The sequence below is a fragment of the Rhineura floridana genome, chromosome 2 (genome assembly GCF_030035675.1).
Source record: "Rhineura floridana isolate rRhiFlo1 chromosome 2, rRhiFlo1.hap2, whole genome shotgun sequence".
Lineage (NCBI taxonomy): Eukaryota > Metazoa > Chordata > Lepidosauria > Squamata > Rhineuridae > Rhineura > Rhineura floridana.
In genome coordinates this window covers 83,232,046-83,259,856 of record NC_084481.1, presented here as the reverse complement: position 1 = coordinate 83,259,856, position 27,811 = coordinate 83,232,046, and the positions used below count along the sequence as shown (strand labels likewise).

At 43.4% G+C, this 27,811-nt stretch overlaps 1 protein-coding gene across 4 annotated transcripts in view; it reads right to left on the bottom strand.

Moving 5' to 3' along the window:
• Positions 1-10,945, bottom strand: part of TFCP2L1 (transcription factor CP2 like 1) — a 53,820-nt gene extending 42,875 nt beyond the window's left edge. The window contains exon 1 of one of the 4 annotated variants that reach the window (XM_061609151.1): positions 10,691-10,945. In XM_061609151.1, the coding sequence (XP_061465135.1) occupies positions 10,691-10,752 (62 nt within the window). In that variant the 5' untranslated portion in view covers positions 10,753-10,945. The remainder of the gene's footprint in view (positions 1-10,690) is intronic. The other 3 variants (XM_061609153.1, XM_061609150.1, XM_061609152.1) reach the window with 3 other exon arrangements.
• Between the last annotated feature and the right edge of the window lie 16,866 nt (positions 10,946-27,811).

Below are 27,811 nucleotides of genomic sequence, written 5' to 3'. Positions count from 1 at the left end.
TGTGAAGGGATGGGGAAGACTTCTGGGACTATTAAACAAAGCATGCTAATTTGGCAATAAACATGATAAAAAAAATAGTCCTTAACTGAGAGAAGCTGCCACTTCATTTTATGGTGAGATAAGGGCACATCAACTGTAGTGCTAAACATGGAAAGGGGCAGTTATAATGGGACTATAATCAGACTAAATTACTTACTTCACTGTGTTAAAATGCTTTCAGCAATTTTGTACCCAAACAACATGTGATACTCAATCACATGTAGTTTAATCCATTTTTTTCCTTTTGCAAAAATGTAGCCATGCACAGAAACTGTAATTTGATTTGAAAATGTGATTTGTGTATGTGTTTGGGGAGTGACAATTCTTCCCCCTTCTGTGGTCTTCCCAACTACTGCCCTCCCCTAGCCAGGTTGGAGAATGTGGTGCTTTAAATATCTAGTTTAAATAGCTGGACCAGGATAGAGGTTAGGAGTGTGAACTGCAAAATCCTTAGTTCAAAACTCACTTTAATCATTAACTCTGTGAATGGCTTTATATAAACTACTCTCTCTCAGCCTCAGATCTGCAATATTATAGGTTTACTATAAAAAGTACAGAGATTGTATGTGTGAAATGCTTTGAAGATTAAGGAAATAATATTTCCTTAATATTAATGCCAAATAATATTACTATCAAAATGTAAGTAGTGAGATAAACACATTAGTGTTACCCCCACTCCTTTATTGAGCCAATGTTAAATAATTAGTGTGCAGTAGCAGCTACAACACTGGGAAAGTCTGGGTTCAAATCCCCATTGGGGCATGCATCACTGAGTGAGCTTGGACCAGTCAAATTCTCTTAACCTAACCTACCACACAAGGCTGTTGAGAGTATAAAGGGGTGGGGGACCAAATGCACCACCCTGAGCTCCTTGGAGAAACAAGGAAAATAAACATGTGATAAAATAAATCTAGCCATTTGCAGCCCTATGCCATGCATGTTAATTTGAAAGTTCGGCTTGTGTCAGACTAGGGCTCACTCCCAGGGGAACATGTACAGGATTGCAATTCTAAGACGATATTCCAAACCCAGGCCCACTCAGTTTTTTCCAATGAAGGTCTTTTTGAAGTTAGCTTGTTTCAGCTAACCACAGTAAGGATAAACTGCAGTTTGTCCATATTCAGGTAACACGGTAAGCTGCAATTTAATAAAAAGAAGAAGCAAAAGCTCCAAACTCTTACTTGAGGCTCTGCCAGAGGAGAAAGGGGGGAGCATGAGCCCAAGGCTCACTGTGACTCATTTTTGCAATGCTCTATGGCTCAATGTTATGGCTGGTTTGAATGCATATCGGGATGGGGAACTTCCAGCCTACAGAACAAATGAACCATTTTAGGGAAGCCATACCCACCTGCCCTACAATCTGACATCATACGTGATGTCAAGTGTGGGGCAGGTAAGGGCAGGGCTTCCAAGAAACAATCAGGAGCTTAAAGTGGGATCCCAATTGCTCCTTTGCTGGAACAAGGCATGCTCCCAAAGGGGGGAGCACGCCTTGCTCAAGAAGGCATTCCATTCAAAGGAAACCACTTCTCCCTACTATTATTACTATTACTATTATTTGATTTATATCCTGCCCTTCCTCCCAGCAGGAGCCCAGGGTGGCAAACAAAAGGACTTAAAACATCATAAAAACAAACTTTAAAACACATTAAAACAAAACATCTTCAAAAAAGTTACTTTAAAAAAAGCTATCAAAACATCTTCTAAGATTAAAAACATTTTAAAAAAGAAAGTTTAAGAACATATTAAAAAGCAATTCCAACACAGATGCAGACTAACTCCCTCCCAGCATGCTTACCACAGCAGGGTATGAGGTTGCAGGGGATGGGGGCAAATGGGAGAAAATAATCCTTCACTTCCTCAAGAAAGGCTGCATTTTAAATTACAGTCTTTGTTCTTTCATTTACAGTGGCAGCAAGGGAGGGGACACAAAGGGAAAAATTCTTTCTCCACTTCATTCCTTTCCCCCTTCCTACAGCAGCAGTGGGTGCTTGGGAGCCCTCCCCCACACAATGGATTTTGACAGGTGGGTGTCAAAAGAACATCAATGTGCATGACCACACATCCATGTGCAATGCACATCAATGTAAAATGACCACAGTTGACAGTTACACACCCCAAAATAAGTACTGGGCTACCCCAAATGGCACTTCCACACCACCAGGCGATCACTTGTGGCAGAGTAAGATTGTCTTCCAAGATAAGGTCTTAAACAGTGGGTCCGTAAGTGACTGTGGAGGCCAATTCTGGATCCACACAGCCTCTCACAGTGAGGACATAGGTTTCTAGATGGAAGATGGTCACGATGAGGATTTGTTTGACGTGCCTTCCGCTTAGCTCATTTGTCCCGTTCGCCCTGTGTTCGTGCTTCTTCAAAGTCCACAGCACCTTTGATAATAGCCGACCTCCATTTGGGACTTTCATGGGCCAAGACTTCCCAGTTCTCGATGTTCATGTTACATTTTTTTAGATTTGCTTTAAGAACATCTTTAAACCTCTTTTGCTGTCTACCAATGTTCCATTTTCCATCCTTAAGTTGGGAGTAAAGTAGCCACTTTGGAAGATGGTGATTAGACATTCGAACAACATGGTTCAGCAAAGTTGATATTGGAGGATCATTGTTTCAACAGTGGTAGTCTTTGCTTCTTCCAAAACACTAACATTAGTCTGTCTGTCTTCCCAAGTAATTTGCAGAATTTTCCAGAGGCAGCGTTGGTGGAATCTTTTGTAAATAAGCATTTTGGTCTCCCTGTGAATATCCCGATCCTCGAACACTCTACTCTTCATTTAGAAGAATGCGGCACTCGCAGAGCTCAGACGATGCTGAATTTCAGCATCAATGTCAGCTTTTACAGAGAGATGGCTGCCGAGATAGGGGGAGTGATCAAAGTTCTCCAATGTCACACCATTAAGCTGGATCAATGGTGCTACAGAGGGACTAGTTTGCACCTATTGATGAAGCACTTTGGGTTTTTTAATAGTAAGTGAGAGCCCAAGCTTTCCATATGTTTCTGCAAAGACATTTAGGATAGTTTGAAGATCTTCCTCTGAATGTGCGGACACTACATTATCATCAGCATATTGAAGTTCTACGACAGAGGGTTGACTTACTTTTTGCTTTCAGCCTACTGAGATTAAAAAGCTTTCCATCTGTTCGATATATGATTTCCACACCAGTAGGAAGTTTCCCCTCAATAAGGTGTAGAATCATAGCCATGAAGATAGCAAATAAGGTAGGAGCAATGCCACATCCCTGTTTTACGCCTGATCTGACTCTGAATGGATCACTCTGAAAGCCATTGTTGTCCAAAATTGTTACTGTCATGTTGTCATGAAGGAGTTGCAAATTATTCACACATTTATCAGGGCATCCAGTTTTCAGAAGGATGGTCCAGAGAGCAGTTCGATTCACAGTGTCAAAGGCCTTAGTCAGATCAATAAACGCCATATACAGAGGTCGATTCTGCTCCCGGCATTTTTCTTGAAGCTGTAGTGCAGTGCGACGATGGCACGACCACCAGGGGAATGCCCCCTATGGCCTGCCATAGAGTTGAGTCCAGTCCATTGCTTTCTTCTACCGCAAGGCACTGTCAACTGTAGCAACTTCAAAGAAAAACTGTACAATTTCACGTTAATTAAAATGTTTACTTAGTTTCTCCTAGACATATATGGTCTAACTTGTTCATTTTATAATTAGTCATCATAACGATCATCCATCTCGGCCTCAAATTGATGTTCGCCATCCTCTGTATTCAAGTCCTGCTTATCACAGTTGCGGAGTTTACATATATCAGTGCATGTGAGCCCATTTTTCATGCACACACATTTGGTAGCTCACACTTCTTTGCCCGATTGCAGGCTAGCAAACTGACCGTGGCCTGAGGTGGTGGCAGATCCTCTATCCAGTGTAGAATTTATTTATTTATTTATTAAACTTATATACCGCCTGACTAGCAATAGCTCTCTGGGCGGTTAACATAAAATACAATAAAATTACAGAATCTGATACAACAAGCATATAAAAACTACACAATCTAAAACCAAGTTACAAACATTTAACTAAGATTAAAATGCCTCAGAGAAGAGGAAGGTTTTAACTTGGCACCGAAAAGATGATAGTGTCGGCGCCAAGCGTACCTCCTCGGGGAGACTGTTCCACAATTCGGGGGCCGCCACTGAGAAGGCCCTAGATCTCGTCACTACCCTCCGGGCCTCCCTATGCGTCGGGACCCGGAGGAGGGCCTTCATAGTAGACCATAGTGTACGAGCCGGTTCGTATCGGGAGAGGCGTTCCAGCAGATATCGTGGTCCCGCGCCGTATAAGGCTTTATAGGTTAACACCAACACTTTGAATCTGGCCCGGAAGCATATTGGAAGCCAGTGCAGGCGAGCCAGCACAGGTGTTATATGCTCAGACCGCTTAGTTCTTGTTAGCAGTCTGGCCGCCGCATTTTGCACTAGCTGTAGCTTCCGAACCGTCTTCAAAGGTAGCCCTACGTAAAGCGCGTTGCAGTAGTCCAAACGCGAGGTTACCAGAGCATGTACTACTGATGTAAGGTCCTCCTTACTCAGGTAGGGACATAGCTGGGCTACCAACCGAAGTTGGTAGGACGCATTCCGTGCCACCGAGGCTACATGAGCCTCAAGTGAGAGGGAAGAGTCTAAAACGACTCCCAGACTACGAACCTGTTCCTTTAGGGGGAGTGTAACCCCGTCCAGGACAGGGTATATATCCACCATCTGATCGGAGAAACCATCCACCAACAGCATCTCAGTCTTACCAGGATTGAGTCTCAGCTCAGAATTGGCTGCTTAGTCCCATCTTTGACTTTCAACCCCTGCCAACAGCACTTGGTGTTCTCAGGTCTTGCTCTAAACATGTTCTCCATACTAATTGTTCCCTGGGATAGGAAGGGAAGACATGGATATATGCATCTATGCACAACTAAAATAGACAAAGCAGCGGAAAAAACTAACCAGGGATTAGGTCAAATCATACACTTGAGCAAATGGAAGAATGTCCTCTGTCAGATGCCACTGCATCCTGCTTGACCAGGAACCTCTTGTGATGCAAGACATGCATATGTGCTTCTATGCACAACCAAAATAGCTAAAACATGTTGAAAAAAATAAGTAAACAAGTAACTGACCACCCAGAACAGACCACCCAGAACAGACCACCCCACCCCAACATCTGCTGTGGGTCAGGGCAAATCATATAGCAAAGCAAACAGGGAAGTATCCTCTATAACATGCCATTGCATCCTGCCTGACCCACACCTTCTTGTAGGCACACAGCACAGATAAGGGCATCTGTATAGAACCAAAATAGACAAAGTGTACGAAAAAAAATAAGTAACTGCGGAGCCCACCTCAAAATCTGCTGTGGGCCAGGACAACTCATACACCTGAGCCAAGGGAAGAATGTCCTCTGTGAGACGCCAGCACATCCCACCTGGCACAGAGCTTCATGGGGGCACATGGCATGGTTAAGTGCATCTATGCATAACAAAAATAGCCAAAACACATAGAAAGAAATAAGGAACTGGCTGTGCCTTTGGGGCAACACAAATCATACAATCACACATATGGGAGAGGGTCTTCTGCAGGATAGCACTGGATGCCACTCAGCCCAGAGCTTTCTGTAGGCACATCTCACAGACAAGAGCATCTGTTTACAACAAAGATAGCCAAAACATATAGGAAAGAAATTCCTCAACTGTTAAGCAGGACTAGAGTACAAAGGATGGTGAACATCTATTTGAGAAGGAAATGCATTATCATTACAACTGGCTAAGTTCAGTAATGTGTAAGTGCGAATAAGACTGCAACCTTATTTAGGTTAGGAAAGTGCCATGTGTCCTCCAGATGTTGCCGGACACAAACTCCTTTCATCCCTGACCACTGGCCATGCTTGCTGGGGCTGATAGGAGTTGGGAGTCCAGCAACATTGGGAGAACATCAGGTTGGTTACCCTTGTGTTAGGGTTTATGGTTACAAAAGGGCATGCTGGGACAAAGCAGCAATGGAGCTCTGCTTGAAAATACGAGTCATGTTTGTTAACTCTGGACAGACATGAGCACTTTCCCCTCCCCTTAGGGAAGCTAATTAAGTTAGTGCCATAAAACCTCTGCTCCAATATCTCCTGGGCAGGAACAATGAAAACCAATCAGAGTGTTTTAAAAGGGCATCCTAAAGGAAAACCAAACTTATTATACCTCAGGGCTAAACAGAGAAGGCTGCTCCAGAGGATGAAAAACTTTTCAAAGTAATGTGACATCCCTAAGGGTACACCCACAACAATTTTCTGGAGTATTTTTACATTCCTTATGCAAGGATCACTTAAAGTATGTCATTTTATTTGTTTCAGACCTATTTACATTTATAGCCTCACTCCACACCACAGACTGGGCTGGTAATAGAATCATACAATTCCCCATCCCAACAGATTCACCATCTAACATTAAGTGAACAACAAAGCAGGGTTTAAGAAAAGAAAGAAAAACCCACAAAGAATACTGACCTATCCCTTCCAGGATTAGTCCACTAAAATCTTTAAAATTGGTACCTCAACACCTGAGCCAGTTGTAAAACTCTAAAGTACTCATGCAGAGCTCCATTATCTCGTCAGTCTGCCTGAGAGGACTCTTGTTCTATACTGTGCACCATTTGTTAATTTCAGTATATTAAAACTGTAAAATATTTTGTGTGCCTTGGCAGAAATTCAAACAATCTCTTAGGAAAGGAAAGAATTAAAACAAATAGAACCAATCCAATAGAAAGAGTAATCTTCCATTTTGCAAGACAAGAGCAGCAGTAACACCCCAATATTGTGTGTGTTACAGTTGCACTAGTGACCAATGAAGAATGTGATGCTCACTCAGCCTGCAGAGTGAATACAATAGACAAACTGCTTCTGTAGCTGACAATGTGGGCAGACACTGATTTAGTACACAGGTGCTAGAACGAACAAGGATTAAAGATACAAGGTATTTCCATTCACACAAATGTTAATTTGTGCTCCATAACACTGGTGAAGTGTTATACAATTTATTCAACAGAACTCTTAAAGAATTTGGAAAGTTTACTTTTATAGTAGTCTAAGAACCTCAACTCTAAGAAGAACCCAATTCCTTGTTTCTTTTCCCAATTTTGCCTCTCAACTTCCCCTAATAATTCTCTGTCTTCTCCACCTTTTTTCCCATTTCCCAGAAATCTTAAAATAATGATTAAGGAAGTTGTAAGAAAAAATGTTTTGTCTACTAGAAAGGACTACATCTTGATTGCAAAGGACACAGGTGTAAGCTCTGGGCATTTATATACTACTTCAAAAATATCACCATATATAGTAGCTTATGAAGGACAACTAAAATGGTACAATGACATAAATGAAAGTTAATAACAGCTTCAATTAATGTTGTCAATATTACCATTAAGGCACACATCATTTGCAAGAACACAAATCAAACCAGGACTAACAGTCCCTACAAAACCACAAATAGAACTTGATTGCAAAGTTACCTTGAATTAATTGCCACTGAGGCTACTTGAATTTCACTCTTAGTGAGAAGTATAATTTTGCTTTGTCTTCTCAAAGCACAGAGGATAAAACAATGTTAATTTTCTCTCCCAGTCTGAAATAGGTAGGATTGCCCTCTTGTCCCTTTCTAAGAGTTGCACAGAATGGTTTTACTGAGGGTAGAATTTCACATCAAAGAGTGAAGGGAAGCAGCTTGCAGCAAGAGCTGTCTTTTCAGGGTCTAGACCTAAACTGGTCCTGGCTGACAGAGTCCCCAAGACAACAACAGCCATGCCAGGGCTCCTTACCCTAGAACTGTACAGTGACAAGACTTAAGGCAAACCCTTCCCCCCCCCCCACACACACAGTGGCACTTACACCACACTGTATTGGCTAGTGAAGAGTCTGGGAAGCAGAACCATCACTGGATTAACTGTTGCATTAGATGGCTTGGCTTTCTCCTGACCACTGGCATTAAGATGACTGACTGGCAATCCAAACAAGTTATAACAAGGAAAACTTGTCAAATTTCTCCTTACTCTTGTTCCCTACTTCACAAGAAATCTGCGCATCTCATTTATAGGTGGAGGTATATCCAGGTAGCTCCTAGATTTTATATTTTTTAAAAGTGGGGGCCAGCTATTATTTGTTCCTTTGTCTCAGCAGCCCTAGGTCTGATCAGAGATCTGCATAGCACCTAACAAATTTCAAATTTTGCCATCTCCTCCTCCTACACTCCACCTTTAAGACCAACTAAATGCTAACTTTATGGCTTTGAAATAAAACCAGCTTTCTTTCCCCCTCATTTTGGTTTGCCATCCAGCCTGATGGATTTCTGTCAACTCGACAGCTTGTTCACAGTTCTCTGACATTTTGGTTCATCCTAATAAAGGTATTGCCTGCCTATGGATTTTGAACAGAATGGTAGGCACTGTTCAAAAGGATAGATAAAAACCACACCGTTAAAAAAACCCCCTGTTTTCTATTGAGAAGGGCTGGAATGTAGATTTTTCATTTGCTATCTATTTCATTACTCACTGCCCTTTTTGGGAAAACTTTTAACATTGTGACCGATGTGGAAATAAGGAAGGAAAAAACTGGATTAAAGTGAATGAAAAGGATCAACTCATCATTCAAATGGGGGAGCAAGGAAGAGGGCTGGTTTAGATAACGCTCTGCCTACAAGAAATTTGCCAGTGCTTTGTAGATGCAAAGGCCACTTTGCTAAATCTTTTCCAAACCTGTTCACAAAATGAATAACTGAAGGCATAAATCTAATGGACTCCAGAAGAGCCTATGCCATAATAAACTTGTTCCTCTTTAAGATGCTATAAGGCTCTGTTATTCCACCATTTCAGGAGAAGTAGCAGTGCTAGTCTGTTGCAGAAGTTATAGAGTCTTGTAGCACCTTACAGACTAACAAGTTTTCATGGACTAGATGCCCACTTCATCAAATTCATGAAGTGTTATATTTAATGGGCAAATTCTGTATAATTGTACATAGGGCTGTAGAGTATACATAGTTGTAGAGGTGCATATATAACTGCCAGTTCAGGATTATACTTCATGCATCTGACAGAGGTCCATGACAAATTATGGCCAAACAAAATTGTGTGCCTTTAAGATGCCACAAGACTCTTTGACATTTCTGCTGCAAGAGACTTACACCGCTACCCCTCTGGAAAATATTACAAAACTCTTTGTTATTCCATAGTTGTACATTCACAATAATTAAACACCAAGTATAATCCTTACCCCCCCAAAAAAAACAAGCACTGAGAGAGAAAAGTCTGAGCATCTGTAACTGTAATACACACAATGCAGGACTCCACATTAACAAATCCAGACTAAATACCTATCCATCACCAGCTTCCACTTCACCTACATGCACCCTTTAGTCATCCTTTTGCAATTTACCGGAAGGGCATTAAGAGTTAACTAACCTACATTAAATAGCCTTTTTACGTTTTGTAGAATTTTCACTTGTTCAAGCCTACATCATACTTCCACTAAAATTAATGTAAGATATTTAGGCTGTGAGCACACTAGTTGCCTACAGCAAAGCGTTTCCATCTGCCACTCAAGTACAAACCATTAAGAAGCCCGACAGAGAAACTCCCTAGATACTATCTCTAGGAAGCCACAGCTGCATCAGGCTCTCTTCTTGCTTCACAGAACGGCGCCCATCCAGATCACTGTAACGGATCTCAGCCGCTTCCATACATCTATCTACCGCTCGGGAACCGATTCCCAAGAGCAAGATTCACGTGTGAATGGAGCCCACTTCTACAAATTCACATCTCTCCATCCTTTGTCGGTGACATGCCAGCATAGAGATCAATTTTACCAGAATCCTCGTAACTTCAGAAACTTTGTGTCGTACGGGCACATGCGTATGCAGTCATGAACATACAAACATACAAACATACAAACACACACACACACCCATCCCACGGTCTTTTGTTCTCTCCCTTGTTTCCTCCCTAACTACTTTAGAGTGCAAGCTCCTGGGGAGCAAAGACCTATTTATGTTGCCTATAATATTCTGCAAAGCGCTATAAACTGATGCTTTATAAAACAGCCAGCCAACTACAACCTCGGAACCCCCCCCCAAAAAAAATACTGGTGCCGCTCGTCGCTACTCGATAACGCCAGGTCTGTTTCTAGTTCTTGCTCCAGCAGCACCATGCCTCCTGCGACCCTCCCTCGCGTCTTTCCCACGTCTCGAACGAAATGGCAGAACTCGCCCTTAAAAGGGTCCTCTGCAGCTGTAATCCTGCGCACGCTTTTCCTAGGAGCGAGCCCCGCTGAACACTGCAGAGCTGACTCCTGAGTAAACATACATAGCGGAGGCTTGCGCTGTAGGTCCCTATGCGGCCCCTGCTAAGCTCCAGCGACCTTGCTTCTGTCCTCCCGCGACAACAGCCCAAACCCAACCCGAACCAGTCCCCGACCCCAAGAGGTGCGGCGCTGCAGGGCAAAAAACTGGAGAGCGAGAGGCACGGCTTTTCTGTGGCAAATGCTTTCGCCTCTCTGTCTGAGGGGCATATTGGGGCGCCTTTCCCCACTCCCTCTCAGAACGGACGTCGAACCCTTTCCCTTTCGCTCGCCTGCCTTGGAGGGCTCACTCACCGCAGATAGCTGCCTGTTGAGTGCTGGTTGTAATGTTCCGGCTGCGTGTGCCAAAACAGCATTTTCTTCGTCGCCTCCTGCTACGCTTCGTTCGCCAAGCAGCCCTAAACCCCAGTGAAACCGCTACACGAGGCGGGCTACGACCCCGAAACGTTAAGTCAACCCAAGAGTCAGCAGCAGGCAGTCAGCAGCCGGCGAAGCTCCGCGCGCTTTTATTGGCCCGCCGCGTGATCCGCTGGTTGGCCGCTCCCAGACGCTGAGGTCAGCCACCGGCCTCTTTCCCACCTCCGCGCTGCGCCGCGACTGGGCGCCAGTCCCGTCGAATGTTGCCCGCGGCGCAGGTGGAATGGCCGTGGAGGAGCTACGGCACCGGTGGAGTGGTGGAAAGAGATCATCACCTTACACAACTGGAGCAGTAGGAGACTGCCTTCTTCCGAAGTCGCCCTGCCCAATTTTTTTAAATTTTATTTATTCGTGTGTGTGTGTTTTAAAAAAGCCCTGCCCCTGTGTAACATTGTGAAGGTGGAGAGTTCCAGAGTACTCGAAAGTTTGCCACGGGTGTTGAACTACGACCTGGGAGACCAGGGTTCGAATCCCCACACAGCCATGAAGCTCACTGGGTGACCTTGGGCCAGTCACTGCCTCTCAGCCTCAGAGGAAGGCAATGGTAAAACCACCTCTGAATACAGCTTACCATGAAAACCCTATTCAGAGGGTCGCCATAAGTCGGGATCGCCTTGAAGGCAGTCCATTTCATTTTTCAAAGATAATTGCCCAACTGAGAATTTGTATTGCATTTCTCACCAGAGTGGTTTGAATAAAACAGGGGTAAGGAACCTCAGGCCTGGGTCTGAATGTGGCCCTCCCTGCCTCTTTTTCTGGCCCTTGGAACTATCCCCAAACCACACCCCTCTCAAGTCACGCCCCTCAGTGGCCTGGCTCCACCTTCCAAGTGTTTTTGCCTAGCTTGAATGAAAGCCTGGAACCAGCCTAAAATGGGGTACAAAAATAGGGGGGGGTTCTATAATAATTTATTTTGTAAAAACAATTAGGGGGCAGAAAATGTTAAGGGGGCACAGGCCCCCCCCCAGCTCCAGGCCTGCTGGAATGTGTTGTTGATAATGCCTCTTGCTTGTCTGGATGGAGAATAGAGAGTGATATAGAAGTGTGTGTAGACTAATAGTTGCCATGTGGCCCTTGGAAGGTTGCACAGAATGGAATGTGGTCCTTGGGCTGAAAAGAGTTCCCCCTCCCCTGCATAAAATAACAAAGCCAAATCAAGCATCATCCATTAACAAAAATTACAATTAAAACCTTAAAGCAACATTTAAAATCTTCAGTTATGTATTAGAAACCATTTGAAGTTACATGGGATAAGAATGCCAACAAGAATAGTGCTAGTCTCACCTCTTTGGGGATGGTATTCCACAACTGGGGTGCTGCCACAGAAAAGGCTCCGTCTTGAATTTGGTGCTCTGTTTATTATTGTCAGTGAATGTACTCTACAAAATAGTTCTAACAAGTTCCTTGTAGTCCCAGAGTTAACAACCACCACCAGCCTGCCAGAGAGGTTAGTCCAGTAACAGCTTCTTCTTGGCTAACTAAGGGATTTCAGTCTGAGCTTCCCTTGGCTAGATTCAACAGTCCATCTACTGCAGCAGACTGGCTTCATCTTATAAGACCACTTTCCAGCGAGGCCAGTATGAAGCCATGCTCTGGCTGACAAAGAAGACTGACACTCCCTCCCAAATCCCACCCAGATATGTAGGGGTGGGCTGGCTGGCTGTGGTTACTTACGGTGAAGGAAAGGCCCTTTTCAAAAGCAGTTTTTACATTTCAGATAATGCAAAACTAAGTTCACATCCACACTATACATTTAAAGCACCTGGCTTCCCCCAAAGAATCTTGGGAAATGTAGTGTCTTAAGGGTGCTAGGAATTGTAGCTCTGTGAAGGATACATGTCTCTGGATTTTTTGGGGGGGGGTTGCAATACTAGAAATGGGTTGCTTCCAGGGTTGGTGTTAGGTTTTTTGAAGTTGACTGTTTGAATGCCCCCTAATTCCAGGTGTATTAGGGGGGTAGGATTGGCATAGTGCTATAGCAACCCCAAAAAGGCAGACATTCAAAAGACGGTAAAGTGGGGGAAGTGCAGTTCAATGAGATCTCATAACCACAGGATCAAAGAAGGACTGCAGGAAACCCCAGCTCATCTTGCATCACATATACTTAAGAAAGAGTGGACACAAACACTCTTCAGACATTGTGTCAAATAGGGGGTTGTAAACACATGAGGGGAATCAATGGGGTCAGTTGCTCCCATGTCTCTCACCATTTCTGTCACCTTCCAAGTCATGGAAGGTGGTGACTGAAGTGGGGAGCCTTTTGTATCGCAGAGTTAGGAATGCTGATTTTTCCAGGGTTCTAACATGTACAGGGAGCATCTATGGATACAAAAAGCTCTCCTCTTCCCCAGCATGTGTCCACAAGCTGCAAGGCAACAGAAACAGAAACAGCCACCCTCATGAGTTTATACAGTCCCATGTTCATAATGTCCATACTGTTCCTATGGAGAGCCCTAATTAAGGAAGCTTTCTATGCTAAGCTGGGTAGCTTTATTACTCTAAAGAGAGGGATATGTGTTCATTTATTAAGATCTTCTGGGAAGGCTTCACTCCATGTTTTGCCACTGTTGAAGGTAAGTGTGTGGGACAGGGACTTCTCAGTAGCAGCACCTTAGCTCTGGAACGCCCTCCCCTGGGAAGCCGGTTTTGCCTCTTACTTCCCAGTCTTCAGAAATATTGTCAAAATGGACTTGTTGAGGTATCCTTTTGATATTGTCTGGTTGCCAAAGTGATTTGCTTTTGTATGCTGATGCTTTAGAATTTTGGCTCCTTGTTTTAATTGATTATTTTATTCTTGGATTTTTTTTATTTAAAAAATATTTTATGTTTTGTGAGCCACTTTGGGGACTCCATTGGTATATATGAATATGGCCTCATAGCTATCCAGGTGAGTGCACTACCAAGCTCCATTTCTACTTTACACAGTGGATCTGCACCTCTACGGTTGTGCAAAAACAGGCACTAAATGCCTTATGCATTTCCTCCCCCTCCCTTGTAGGGCTGGGCCTGCTGCCAAGTGAAGAAGTGCCAGGGCAAGGCAGCTGCAGCAGCATCCCCTTTCCTGCAGATGCTTTTGGATCCCCATGCAGCATTGCAGAGGATAAGCTCAGTGTAGAGTGAGTCACCTGGCTGGCACTTTGGGGAGGCAGAAGGCACCTTGCCCCACCTCCACCATCTGCCATCAGGCTTGCCCTTACATAGCTTTGTGCTGAAGTACTGTGAGAAATTAAAATGGCTGCCAAACCCACCCACCACTTTGCTCACAGCACTGTTGCCCTCTACTGCTAGATAAGCCCTCCTGCCCACCCACTGATGGAACCCATCAGACAGCACTTTGCCCAGGGTCCTTTCACCTGTAACTGGCCCTGGTATTCCTGTGAAAACTGAGTAATTGCCCCAGCAGCATCCTCATCAGTTACTGCAAGTGGAGTAGCAGAGTGAAGCATGTCACCCTGAAGTCAGAGCGGAGAGAGTGGTAGGTCCTTATCCTAATCCGACCTCTGGCTTAATCAAGACATACACAGAATCTGAGTGGATGCAGTGGTCAGCGAGGTGCTCACATCTATCCTTACAACAGCTTATCATCTGCAGAGAGGCAAACTTCCTCAGGACCTCCTCCACGACTTGTGAAGAAGCTGTGTGAGTTATTCATAAGCTGCTTTTAGCCTTGTTGACCCTGGAACAACTCTTTCGGAGGACTGCACTGAGCATAGAAAAAACAAAGACAACAGCAGACTCATACATGTTTTTAACCTAGATAGTGCCCTTCCTTGCCCAGGCTGAAATGACGTTCCTGACGCCGATGAGCAACATAGGGAGACCCTCATGTGATGCAAACGGCAAGTGCCATTTGCCAAGCCACTTGCCAGAGTGTTGTAGAAGAAGCTAGCAGCAGGGCCATCTTGCCTCACTGCCTTCTCTGCTGGCCTGATTGGGCTTAAGAAGCGCCTTCTGTAGCACAAGTGCATGGCAGGAGGGATTCTTATCCTGGGTGGATGCCCTCTGCCAGTTAAGAAGCCAGCCCAGGGAGAACATCACACATTCAGCATAGCCAGACAGTGGGAGGGCCTGCTTTTTACATTTTGATCTTTTTTCTTTTTCCTTTCCTTTCATTGTTAAATTTGCAAATTAAGAAATTAATTTTAAAAATCTTGATATGAAAAATGAGGTTGGAATCCACCCTGGGGGCACTTTTCATTGCAGAATTTACACAGAAGTAGACCTACAATGTAATCTTTGAAATTTATTATCACTTGTACAGTAGAAACAATGTCCCCAAATTTCAGTCACTTAACATTTACAAAAAGTGCCCGGAACAAAAAACATCCCAAGAAAACCAAACGAATGTAGCAAATAGTCACTTATTGTTTTTCCAAGTGAAAACCAACTCAGAAGTAGATAAGTGCCATTCTTCTGACACACACAGGTTTATTCTGGGACAGTTTGTTTGTTTATTGCATTTATATCCCAGCTGAGCAGGGACCAGTGTGGTGTAGTGGTTAAGGTGTTGGACTAGGACCTGGGAGACCAGGGTTCGAATCCCCACACAGCCATGAAGCTCACTGGGTGACCTTGAGCCAGTCACTGCCTCTCAGCCTCAAAGGAAGGCAATGATAAATCCCCTCTGAATACCGCTTACCATGAAAACCCTATTCAAAGGATCACAAGTCGGGATCGACTTGAAAGCAGTCCATCATCATCATCATCATCATGAGCAGGGACCCACCTGGCTGAGCCGGGAGACTGCCATATCCAGCTCCCCTCAGCCTGGCATAAATAGCAGTTGGATTGTGTCCTAAGAGTTTTTTTAGAACGCTAATAAGGTGATGGAGGCCATGGAGGCCAATCTTCATCGGCTACCTTCAAGCAAGTTATTTTGATTTCCAATGTAAACATACTGTTTACATTTACAGTGCCTCAGCAGTAGTTATAGGTGTTGGCATAACTCACAGGGGAAAATATTTAAGAAAGTGACTACTCTTATTGCCTTCATCAGTTAATTTCTCTGCAGCTTTGTCTAATGTCATGGCTAAAATTAATGTAGGGCAGAAATGAAAAATGGCAAGTTGGCACATGACATGTAGGTCACAACACTCAGAATCATAGAATCATAGAATAGTAGAGTTGGAAGGGGCCTATAAGGCCATCAAGTCCAACCCCCTACGCAATTCAGGAATCCAAAACAAAGCATTCCTAACAGATGGCTGTCCAGCTGCCTCTTGAATGCCTCCAGTGTCAGAGAGCCCACTACCTCTCTAGGTAATTGGTTCCATTATCGTATGGCTCTAACAGTTAGTTACTACTACATCATGCCTCCTCAAAACATTGGCAATTTGCTTTTCAAAAGTTACATTCCCGTCTTCTCCTTGATTGGGTGGTCGGTAATAGACTCCAATAACCACATTCCTTTTATTACTTGCCCCATTAATTTTAACCCAGATACTCTCGGTGGAACTACCAAGCTCATCTTCCTGTATTTCTGTGCAGGGATATATATTTTTAACACATAGCGTGACTCCACCTCCCTTTTTATTTCTTCTGTTCTTTTTGAACAAGTTATATCCTTCAATTGCTGTATTCCAGTCATGGGAGTCAACCCACCAAGTTTCAGTTATACCTATCAAGTCTTAATTGCCCTCCTGGATTAAGTTCATCCTGCTTATTTCCCATGCTCTGCACATTAGTATACAGGCATCAAAGACCATGTGATTTATGGCTTGGCTTCCTTACTACATTTTTCTGAGGACTGTCACTGGTCCCTATTACAGCCGATCTCTCTGTTCCCGTTGCTGTGCACAAGCCTTCATCAGTCGTTACCACCAAGTTTATGTCTCCCTCCCCCTTAGGATTCAGTTTAAAGCCCTCCTGATGAACTTCTCTATGCTGTGGCCAAACACATTCTTCCCAGTCCTTGTGACATGCAACCCATCACTTGCCAGCAATCCATCTTCCAGGGAGCATAGCCCGTGGTCCCAGAATCCAAATCTCTCACATTGGCACCACCTTCGTAGCCATTCATTCACATGGAGTATTTTTCTTTCCCTTTCTACTCCTCTTCTAAGTACTGGAAGGATGGATGAAAAAACTATCTGGGCCCTAAAGTCCTTGAGTTTCCTTCCCAGAGCTTCAAAGACTAATGTGATTGGGATATGTGATAATATGTTATCTAACATCTGTTAAAACTCTTTATGCAGAACACAGAATAGGTAAAGATAGTATTTGTTATGAGATCAACAACCCAATCCAAGGGAATTGTTTTACCTTCATCAACAGAAAGAATTATTATTATTATTATTATTATTATTATTATTATTATTATTATTATTATTATTATTATTATTATTTATACCCCACCCTTTTTCTAAACTGGAACTCAAGGCGGCTTCCAGATAAAAATAAGTACATATCATTAAGAACCTATAAAAGTATAAAACATATAAACATATAAAATCAGCATTAAAACAGGATTAAACTATTAAGATGTTAAAACCAATTACTCTTAAAATACTGCAACCCAGTTTAGGAGCATACAAGTAAAACAATAACATACAGCATCCTCTTCAGTCACTACCCTTAAAACCTTCAGTTCCAAAGGCCTGCCGGAAGAAAAAAGTCTTTAGCTGTCAGCGGAAGGACTGCACAGAGGAGGCCATTCTTGCCTCCCTAGGGAGGGAGTTCCAGAGCCTAGGGGCAGCCACCGAAAAGGCCCTATCTCGCGTCCCCACCAGTCGCACTTGTGAAGGTGTTGGGATCGTGAGAAGGGTCTCTCCTGAAGATCTCAGGGCCTGGGCAGGTTCATATAGGGAGATACGGTCTGACAAATAGCCTGGACCTAAGAAGGTTCCAGATGACTTGGAGCCTTGCACTTAGAATGGTTTTGCCTTACTGAAGTCAGTGGACATTTAATCCAGGTACGTTTTCTGTCTGTAAGGACTTTGGAATTTGTGGTCTGAATATATTTCCGTACAGTAAAAAGGTTTTCTACATTTTCTCTGTGATGCAAATGTGAAGCCTACATTAGTAAAAATGGACATTTCATTTTATTTTTTAAAAAAAGGCTTTATAACATTGCCAACATTCTCATCAGTATGCTGATGACACGCAGCTCTACTTCTCCTTTACATCTTCTTCAGGTGAGGCAGTCGACGTGCTGAACCGTTGCCTGGCTGCGACAATGGACTGGATGAGAACTAACAAACTGAGACTCAATCCTGACAAGACTGAGATGCTGTTGGTGGATGGTTTCTCTGATCGGATGGTGGATATATACCCTGTCCTGGATGGGGTTACACTCCCCCTAAAGGAACAGGTGCGTAGTCTGGGAGTCATCTTAGACTCTTCCCTCACACTTGAGGCTCATGTAGCCTCGGTGGCCCGGAATGCGTTCTACCAACTTCGGTTGGTAGCCCAGCTACGTCCCTATCTGAGTAAGGAGGACCTCTCATCAGTGGTACATGCTATGGTAACCTCGCGTCTGGACTACTGCAATGCGCTTTACGTAGGGCTACCTTTGAAGACGATTTGGAAGCTACAGCTAGTGCAAAATGCGGCAGCCAGACTGCTAACAAGAACTAAGCGGTCTGAGCATATAACACCTGTGCTAGCCCGTTTGCACTGGCTTCCAATATGCTTCCGGGCCAGATTCAAAGTGTTGGTACTTACCTATAAAGCCTTATACGGCGCGGGACCACGATATCTGTCGGAACGCCTCTCCCAATATGAACCGGCCCGTACACTACGGTCTACTACGAAGGTCCTCCTCCGGGTTCCGACTCATAGGGAAGCCCGGAGAGTGGTGACAAGATCTAGGGCCTTCTCAGTGGTGGCCCCCGAACTATGGAATGGTCTCCCCGAGGAGGTGCGCCTGGCGCCGACACTATCATCTTTTCGGCGCCAGGTTAAAACCTTTCTTTTCTCTGAGGCATTTTAATTCCTGTTAATTGTAAATTATTATATTTTGATTTTAGACTGTACAGTTTTGTGTACAGTTTTGTGTTATTTTTATTGTATTTTTGATGTTCACCGCCCAGAGAGCTGTTGCTAGTCGGGCGGTATATAAGCTTAATTAATTAAATTAAATTTTAAATTATGTGCGTACAAACAGTGTATCAAAGGCATTTAAAATGACATGTTTGATACCCTTGGATTGTAAGATCTTTAGGACGGTAAGAATTTCTGTTTTCAATAACAATGTAAGGACACATTTTTACAATATTTCAGCAGTCAAACTAGAAGATGCATGAGTCCTTATGAATTACAGCTCCACACCCATACCATAATAGTTCCCAAACGGTGACACTTAACTATAACATGGTTAGCTAAGGTATCCAAGTTAGCCTGAAGCCAATGCACATAATTATTTTGGGGGGTTATATTCAATGAGATCCTCTGAGCACTCCACCCCCTAATTTTGGTAGTTCTGCTGATATGGCTGAAAGTAGTCCAAACCTATCAGATACAATCAGGGCTTTTTTTTGTAACAGTGCTCACTGATACAGAGTAACATCACCTCTTTTTTTACTGTCCATTACAGCCAAATGGTGATGACACCCACAGCAATTGTATCAAGTTATGAGGAGCAGCACCTCATTTTTTTAACCAAAAAAGCACTAAGTACAATACTACATAACAGCTAACCATAGAGGGTGCCACTCATTAAGTATGCATCCTCACCAGCAGCCATGGAGCAAGGCAAATTGAATGAGCCCTAATTGTCATAATAATCGTGCCAGTGATGATTGTTTTCTCCAAACAAATTAAAAAAAACTCTTCTGCTGATGTTTTCATGTTCAACAAGAAAAACTGCCACAGATTTATTCTCTCACCACCACCAACTGCTTCACAGATTTGGCAGTGCATGTCAGCTATAAGTCACAGGTGAAGACATACCTAGGAAGAGAAAAGATTTAAGAATTTTCTATCTAGCTGGGATCCAGAAAGGAAGAGGCAGCTGTTTTACCTGGGTCTTACCGTGTTGTATAACTTCTTGGACTATGTTCCCAGCCTGAATTGAACAAAATCTGATAAAAGCCATCTGCAGCTCAGAGAGGTTATCAAACCACCTCTGAGAAAACACTGACATTGTTCCAAAAACAACACCCTCCAGCAACTGCTCCCCTGGATGCTCCTGGCAACATTCCCATTCACCAGGGGCCAGGGAACTATCTCTTTGCACATTTGAATCTGCTTTGGCAATCTTAGCAAGCATCTATGTATGTGCAAAGAAGACAATCATGGCTGCAATATGTTGACTATCAAATAGCCTGAGGGATCTCTTAGCAGAAAACTTTCTTGCTGCATCTTCCAACCACATCTCTCTGGCTAAAGACCAAAAGTCTTGCTCTGTAATTAATAGTTCATTTCACTGGGCTAGTTCATTTCACCCTTCATTTTTGAAGGGATTCACATTGGGGGAAGAAATATTGATATTAAACATTGATGGCTAAACAGAATCAACTGTGATATAAGAAGCTTTTGCCTATTAATAATTTGCTTGGCTTTCCATGGTCATATAATAACAGTTGCAGATTCTGGAGATTCAACAAAGCATCTGACCTGCATGGCTAGCGAGTTACAGTATAGACACACTCACTTCTTGTTTTCTCCACTCTCCCACCAACTGTATAGAACTATTCCAGCCTTCCCCAACCTGGTGCCCTCCAGAGGTTTTAGACAACAACTCCCACCATCTCTGAATGCTGGCCATGCTGGTTTAGGATGATGTGAATTGTAGTCTAAAACCTCTGGAGGCACCAGGTTGGAGAAGGCTGAACTACTCTATACACACACACACACACACATACACAAGACAGAGAGAGAGAGAAAGAGAGAGAGAGAGAGAGAGAGAGAGAGTGTATCCGGAAATGCATTAAAAATAACAAATTCTTAATAAATAAATGTAATTTATTTAATGTAATAAATGTAATTCAATCCTGTGTCACCTTCATTTCCCAATTGAATAGTATTTTATAACGTTAAACACAAATATCTATGTTTAGCATTTGCACCAACGTTAAGCTTTATCCAGGAGTTGCCAACCTTTTTGGACCAATGGGCAGATTACAAATTTTGATAAAGTGCTGTAGGTACCAGTCACAAAATAGCTGCCATGGGGGTGTGGCATAACAAAAAAGTTATTTATTTAAAACATTTATAAATTGCACTTTCATCTAAAATCACAAGGTGGCATACAGACTAAAAGCACAGTACTGCAATGAAAACAATAAAAATATCAATCACATCAGTAATAGCGGGTTGGCAAATCTCAGATTTGAAAGGCCTGTCTAAATAATACAGTTTTTAGAAGATGCCTAAAAACAAGCAGGGATTATTCCTCTCAAACCTCTATTGGCAAGGAGTTTCACAGATGTGGGTTACACATGACTGCCATGGGGTGCATGGCATAACAAAATTAGAGAGAGTATAGTCATTGGTCCTCCTGCCACAGACAACCCAATGTTTACCGAAGGAAGTCAGCTATGTCCTGTTTGTTCTGATTGTGAAGATCACATAATATTGATTCTGCCCATGCATGCACACACACAATGTGTAACACCAGGGAGCATTCCCCACTGCCCAGAAGAATACACAAGGTAACCACCCTTAAACAGATTGGAGTATCTTCTAAAATTATTTTGTTTGTTAAGAAACTGACCCAGAAAAAGCTTTGCAATAAGCAGTTGAACTCTCCCCAAGATGACAAACTTTGATCTGGTAATTTTTGAGAAGAGACATATTCTGCTGATCTCCATTTTTTTACCTGTTTTGGATTCATTAATACTAAACTGCAACCAGGTAAATGATCCAACCTAAAAATCTTGTCTCAGATTAAATCTAGATAAGACAAAAGAAGCTGTGATAGCTTTGATTGTCTTTTATCATCTCCCTATAAGCAGGGCATGGTTAGTGAAGCAAAACAGTTCATGTCAAAATGACTCACTTCCTCTTCGTCCTCATTAATCCCCAAAGTCAACTTAAAACTAGGCCACCTCCTGCAATGATAAACTAAAATCAGCGGTTGTTTCCGACTGACAATCATCTGGCTTTGGTCTTGCTTAGAAGAAACTATCACATGGAATTGCTTGGAAGCAATCTAGCAACCAAGGAACTTGTATTCTTATTTGGCAAACACACCAGAGGGATATTCACCTTAGACTTCAGGGCACCTGAGAAGCCAATCATTTCCCAAACTCCAAGTTCCTTGTCCTGGAAAGGACATGAAATCAGCAAGACTAGGTGCAAGGAATTCCCTTTTCTATCTGCTATATCTTTGATTAATTCTCCAGCTCAGTTCTCACCTTGTTTATTTACAAGGAGACTCACTGCAAGAGCCTATTCTGGGTGATGTTGGCATCAAAAGTAGTAGCCATGTCATCAAGTCCTCCAATATGATACAAGAATTACCATAACAGTGAATGAAGGAACCTTGATGCTGGAGCCACTGAGGAATAGGGTGACCAGGTGAAAAGAGGACAGGGCTCCTGCACTTCTAATAGTCATGGAAGCTGAATTCCCTTTTCTACACAACTGTTAGAAGTACAGGAGCCCTGTCCTCTTTTGCATCTGGCCACACAACAGAAGGAACATTGGAATAAGCCTTAGGTGTGTGTAGGATTGTTAGAGAAGTTACCAGCTCTTCTTGCATTTCTCTCAACAATGCCATAGAATGAGTTTGCTTTATAGCAACACTGCACCTACCTATACAGAAAGCCTGCAAGAGGGAGGCCAGCACATAGGATGTTACACCTGAGGTTAAAGTAAACATCTTCCAGATGCAGAAACCACCTACTTCATGATAAAAAAGAACGATCCGGTGCCTGGGCCTTATGCTCCCTTGTTTTTATTTATTTTAGTTATTTTATTTCATTTTTAAACCACCCATAGCGAGTAGCTCTCTGGGCGGTGAACAAAACAAGATTAAAATACAATATTACAATAAAATTACAATAAAATCAGCAACAAGTTAAACGAAAAACATTAAATGAAACACATTGAACATTAAAATGCCTGGGAGTATAGCCAGGTCTTAACCTGGCGCCTAAAAGAAAGTACTGAAGGCGCCAGGCGTATCTCCTCAGGTAGGCTGTTCCACAGTTCGGGGGCCACCACAGAAAAGGCCCTAGATCTAATAACAATCCTCCGGGCATCCTGATGAGTTGGTACCTGGAGGAGGGCCTTGGATACTGAACGAAGTGAACGGGTAGGTTCATAGCGGGAGAGGCGTTCCACAAGGTATTGTGGTCCCACACCGTATAAGGCTTTATAGGTCAAAACCAGCACCTTGAATCTGGCTCGGAAACAAATAGGCAGCCAGTGCAGGCGGGCCAGGACAGGTGTTATATGCACAGACCAGCGGGTCCTCGTCAACAACCTGGCTGCCGCATTTTGCACTAGCTGAAGTTTCCGAACGGTCTTCAAGGGCAGCCCTACATAGAGCGCATTACAGTAGTCCAGTCTAGAGGTTACCAGAGCGTGAACAACTGAGGCGAGATCGTCACTGTCCAGATAGGGGCGTAGTTGGGCTACTAAGCGAAGATGGTAAAACGCATTCCGCGCCACCGAAGCCACTTGAGCCTCAAGCGACAAGGAAGGGTCAAAAAGGACCCCCAAACTACGAACCTGTTCCTTCAAGGGAAGTGTAACCCCATCTAGAACAGGATGAACATCCACCATCTGGGCAGGTAAAGAGCTCACCAACAGTGTCTCAGTCTTGTCTGGATTAAGTTTCAGTTTATTAGCTCTCATCCAGTCCATTATCAGATGTGTTCAGGTGCAGCTCAGATATTCAGATACTGTGAGGCAGGCCTTTCTAGAGAATTTACATTTCTCTCTAACCCCTGGACACCCCACAAAAAGGACTGTTTAGTCAGCTTACCCAAATTGTCTGTCAAATGAATCTGCTGCCCCCATCACCAATGATGCAGCCTGCTTTGTCAGGGAATGGAGTATAAGGACTCCCTCAAGGTGAGCCAGTGTAGTATCATGCTAGACTGGGGTGGAGAGACTGGGCTCAACTTCCCACTCAGCCATGTAATTAGCTCACTGTGTGGCCTTGAGCAAATGAGCTAACCTATCTCACAAAGTGATAAAGAGACACCTGAGCTCCTTGTTGAAAAGATGGAATCTAAATATGGTAAAGATGTTGGTTGGACTTCAACTCCCATCAGCCCTACCTAGCATAGCCAATGGCCAGGGATGATGGGAGCTGTAGTCCAACAATATCTGTTCTGCAGGGCCACACCTTCCCCACCCCAGCTCAGCACCTTAACCTATTGATGGGTTTTGTAACTGAGTTTCATAACACTAAAACAAGATCCCTATTCCCTTTCTTTAATCTTTGCCAGATCAAATTTCCTGCAGCCCCCTTCTAAGAATATACATTGCTCTTATTTTAGCTGCCCTTGGGAATTTTTTGCTATGTGAAGGGGTTTTCCTCTTCACTCTTAAGGCAACGCACCCTGGATTTCCATGGGAATGCCCAGATTTAGTGATCTGACTTCCGTTTGTAGCACTAACATCTGCCCTTAAAAAAAGAAAGAAAAATACCCAACCCAACAACTAATTTTACTTAGCTGAAACTCTGTTACAAAACCCATTGATAGGTTAAGGTTTCTATATTTATTAGTCTGAACAAGTCTTAAAGCCCTGGTAATCATTCTAGAAGCTTAGGGTCATAGCCAGTTCTGGGTTGCAGATGCCCCTCTGCAAGAAAAAGCAGGAAAAAACTGGCAGGGAGTGGAAATGAGTGGCAAGGAGATTAGAAAGCTAGCCTCCTATTTTTAGAATAGCAACAAAATCATCAAGAGTATTAGCCCCTGGGGCATGTCAGTGATGGCTTAACCCTTTGAAGTCTTAGCTTCAGATGACTTAGAAGTTAAAAAGAGTGGTGTGAACAAATTTCTACTGAAGAGTATTAGTCTTTTCAAGTATAACTGTAGCATTTGTCTGTAGTTCTTCTAATCAGAATCTGTTGCTTATATGTACATAGTTTGTGTATACTAAAAGGTGTAGACAAAAATATCTTAAAATGTGCTAAACAATCAGGAATGGGGAATTTCTGGCTATTCAGATGTTGTTAGATTCCAATTCCTTTCATCCCTGATCATTGGCCATGCTGACTGGTGCTGTTTGGAGTTGGAGTTTAAGAACATCTGAAGAACCACAGGTTCTCCATCCCTGATGTATGTAGAATGAAATATGTTAAAACACTTAATAATTGCAGCCAAGTTCTGTTAGTGCATTTAAGACTGTTCCTGAAGTACAACAGATGACCACATAATGGTATTAGTGGCAAGCGTGAACATAAACACAGAGCTTGTTTATTACAACTTTTATACTCATCATTATGAGGAAATACACTTTATATTGTTAAGCATGCCCACACACACTTCCCCCAGTGGCAAGAAGTCTAAGGATAGTGCCATAGGGTTTAGTTTCCTTTGGATGAGAGATCACTAGAGACTTATGGTGCCTTTGTCATATTTGCTGTATCTACAAAGAAGTACACAAAACATTGGAAGCAGAGTTTGGAAAAGTTACTTTTTTTGAACTACAAGTCCCATCAGCCCAATCCAGTGGCCATGCTGGCTGGGGCTCATGGGAGTTGTAGTTTAAAAAAGTAACTTTTCCAAGCTCTGATTGGAAGCAATATACCACTCTGCTATTGATCCTGCATTAGTTTCCCACAGAGAACTGCTTGGATGCCTACAACCACACACAGTTGTTTCCAGTCTAGCAAAACACACACTCAAAAACTCTCTAACCCTGTTTGTTTCAAGATTCAAATTAGCTACAAACATTGGTGAGCCTACTTTACAGAGAACAGGACTCTGTTTGAAGGGCTATCCAGTCTAAGTCTGGTTTAAAGATATATCTAAGAACCCTAAGAAGAGAGACCAGCAGGGGCCCATCAATCAACAAGACAGCGGACTCACCAGGCACAAGTCAGCTGGTCAAAGTCTTCTGCACTATGGTGAGATGTATTTCTGTCACAATGATATAATTATTTCAATATTTGCATCTGTACACATAAATTACCATATGCAAGTTTTATGCAAACTCGTGCCCTCTTTCTGGTGATGCAAAAGTAACCACTTACTACAAACCCAATTGATAGGCCCACATTCATGGTAACAATGACAGCAAACACCACATTGATTGCCAGCAATCTGGCACAATCCAGCAAAAAATTAGTTGTTAATGACAGTCCAATCCCATGTGTGGTTAATAGGAAATACCTTGTTGTTGTTAATTCGATTTATTAGTTGCTTGCTACCCAAAAGTCTTCAAGTGACTTAACTGAAAGCCAAAATAATATACATAAAACAAACAAAAAATAAAACAGTAACTATCTCCAACACCCAACTCAGACTTTCTCCAGAAGGATACCATGGTTGATGGTATCAAAAGCCACCGAAATATCATGGAGGGTCAACAGAGACACACTCTCCTTGTCTCTCTCCTGACACAGGTCATTGGACAGGGTGACCAAGGCAGTTTCCCTATCAAATCCATGCCTGTATCCTTTGAAATGGATCTAGAAAATCTGTCTCCTCCAAAAGGAGCTGGATCTGCTTGGCAACCACCCTCTCAAGAACCTTGCCCAGAAAGGGCACATTTGGTACTGATCTAAAATTATTAGGATCTTCTGGGTCCAGGGAAGGCTTCTTCAGGAATGGTCTTATTACTGTCTCCTTCAGGCAGCCTGGAACCATTCCTTATTGAAGAGAAGCATTAATTATTTTCCTGGCTCATCCAGCTGTCCTGTCCCTGCCAGATTTTATCAACCATGAAGGGCAAGGGTCCAAGATACAACTGGTCACATGAACCCAACCAAATAGCTTCTCCACATCCTCAGGCCGCAACAACTAAAACTCATCCAATGACACTGGACAAGAAAGCACTCCAGACACCTCACATGGATCATCAGCATCAACAATGGAGTCTAAGTCCCAATGGAGGAAAGTGGTTTTATCCTCAAAATGCTTGGCAAACATGTCACAGCAAGGTTTAGATGGCTCTACCAGCTCCCTGCCAGTACGTAATAAACCCCTAGCCACTCTGCTTTGCTGGATGGCAAGCTGAGGATGCAATGGAGGCACCTTCACTGCCACTGAGTAGGCTCAAACATGAGCACATACCAGTGTTCAGTTACATTTGCTGGGAGTTTTACCTCCACCTGCGCTCACACTGTCTCCCTTCTCACTTCATTGCTCTTAGTTCTGGGGTATAACCATGGAGCCTTCTGAGCTCTGTCAGTAGGGAGAGGATGCTCAGTTGCAATCATGTCAATCGCCCGGGTCAACTCTGTATTCCACAGGTCAACCAGGGCTTTGACAGAAAAGCCGGCCATGCCAACCTGAAAATGCCCCGGGGCCATCTGAAAACCAATAGGACCCATTAGCTTGTGGGGGCAGACCATCTTAAGAGGTTGTCCACCCCTTCAGAGGGAAAATGCCACTGAGTTCAGTGGACTTACTCCCAGAGTAAGACCCATAAATCTCTCATGTATACTAATGGCCAATCCTATACATTTTTATCAGAAATATTCATAAATTAAATGAGACTCACTCCCAGCACAGGCAAGTGTGCATAGGATTCAATGGTACATTTAAGGCAGGATGAGGGGGAGCACAGAAGTCCAGGGTCTTGCTCAGTAGAATGAGCAAGGGCCCCCAAATGCGTCAGGGCTGGCTGAGCACATTTTGAAATAAGTGAAGCACTGCACATTACTGTCTAAAGAGTGGGGGCAGGGCCGGCGCCAGGCATGACTGGGCCCTTGGGCGTCAGCCTGTCCCAGCCCCCTGCTCCCAGCCCCCCCTACAGATTGTGCAGGACCACTCCACCTACCTCGTCTGTTTCTGTGAATGCTGGGTGCACAGGTTGCTGCCATCAACCAAGATGGCAGTGGTGGCTTTTCTAAAGGGCTGATACCCTCGCTGCCATCTTTGTTGATTGTACACATGCATGCTACACTGTGTGTGCTCACATGGCTGCCAT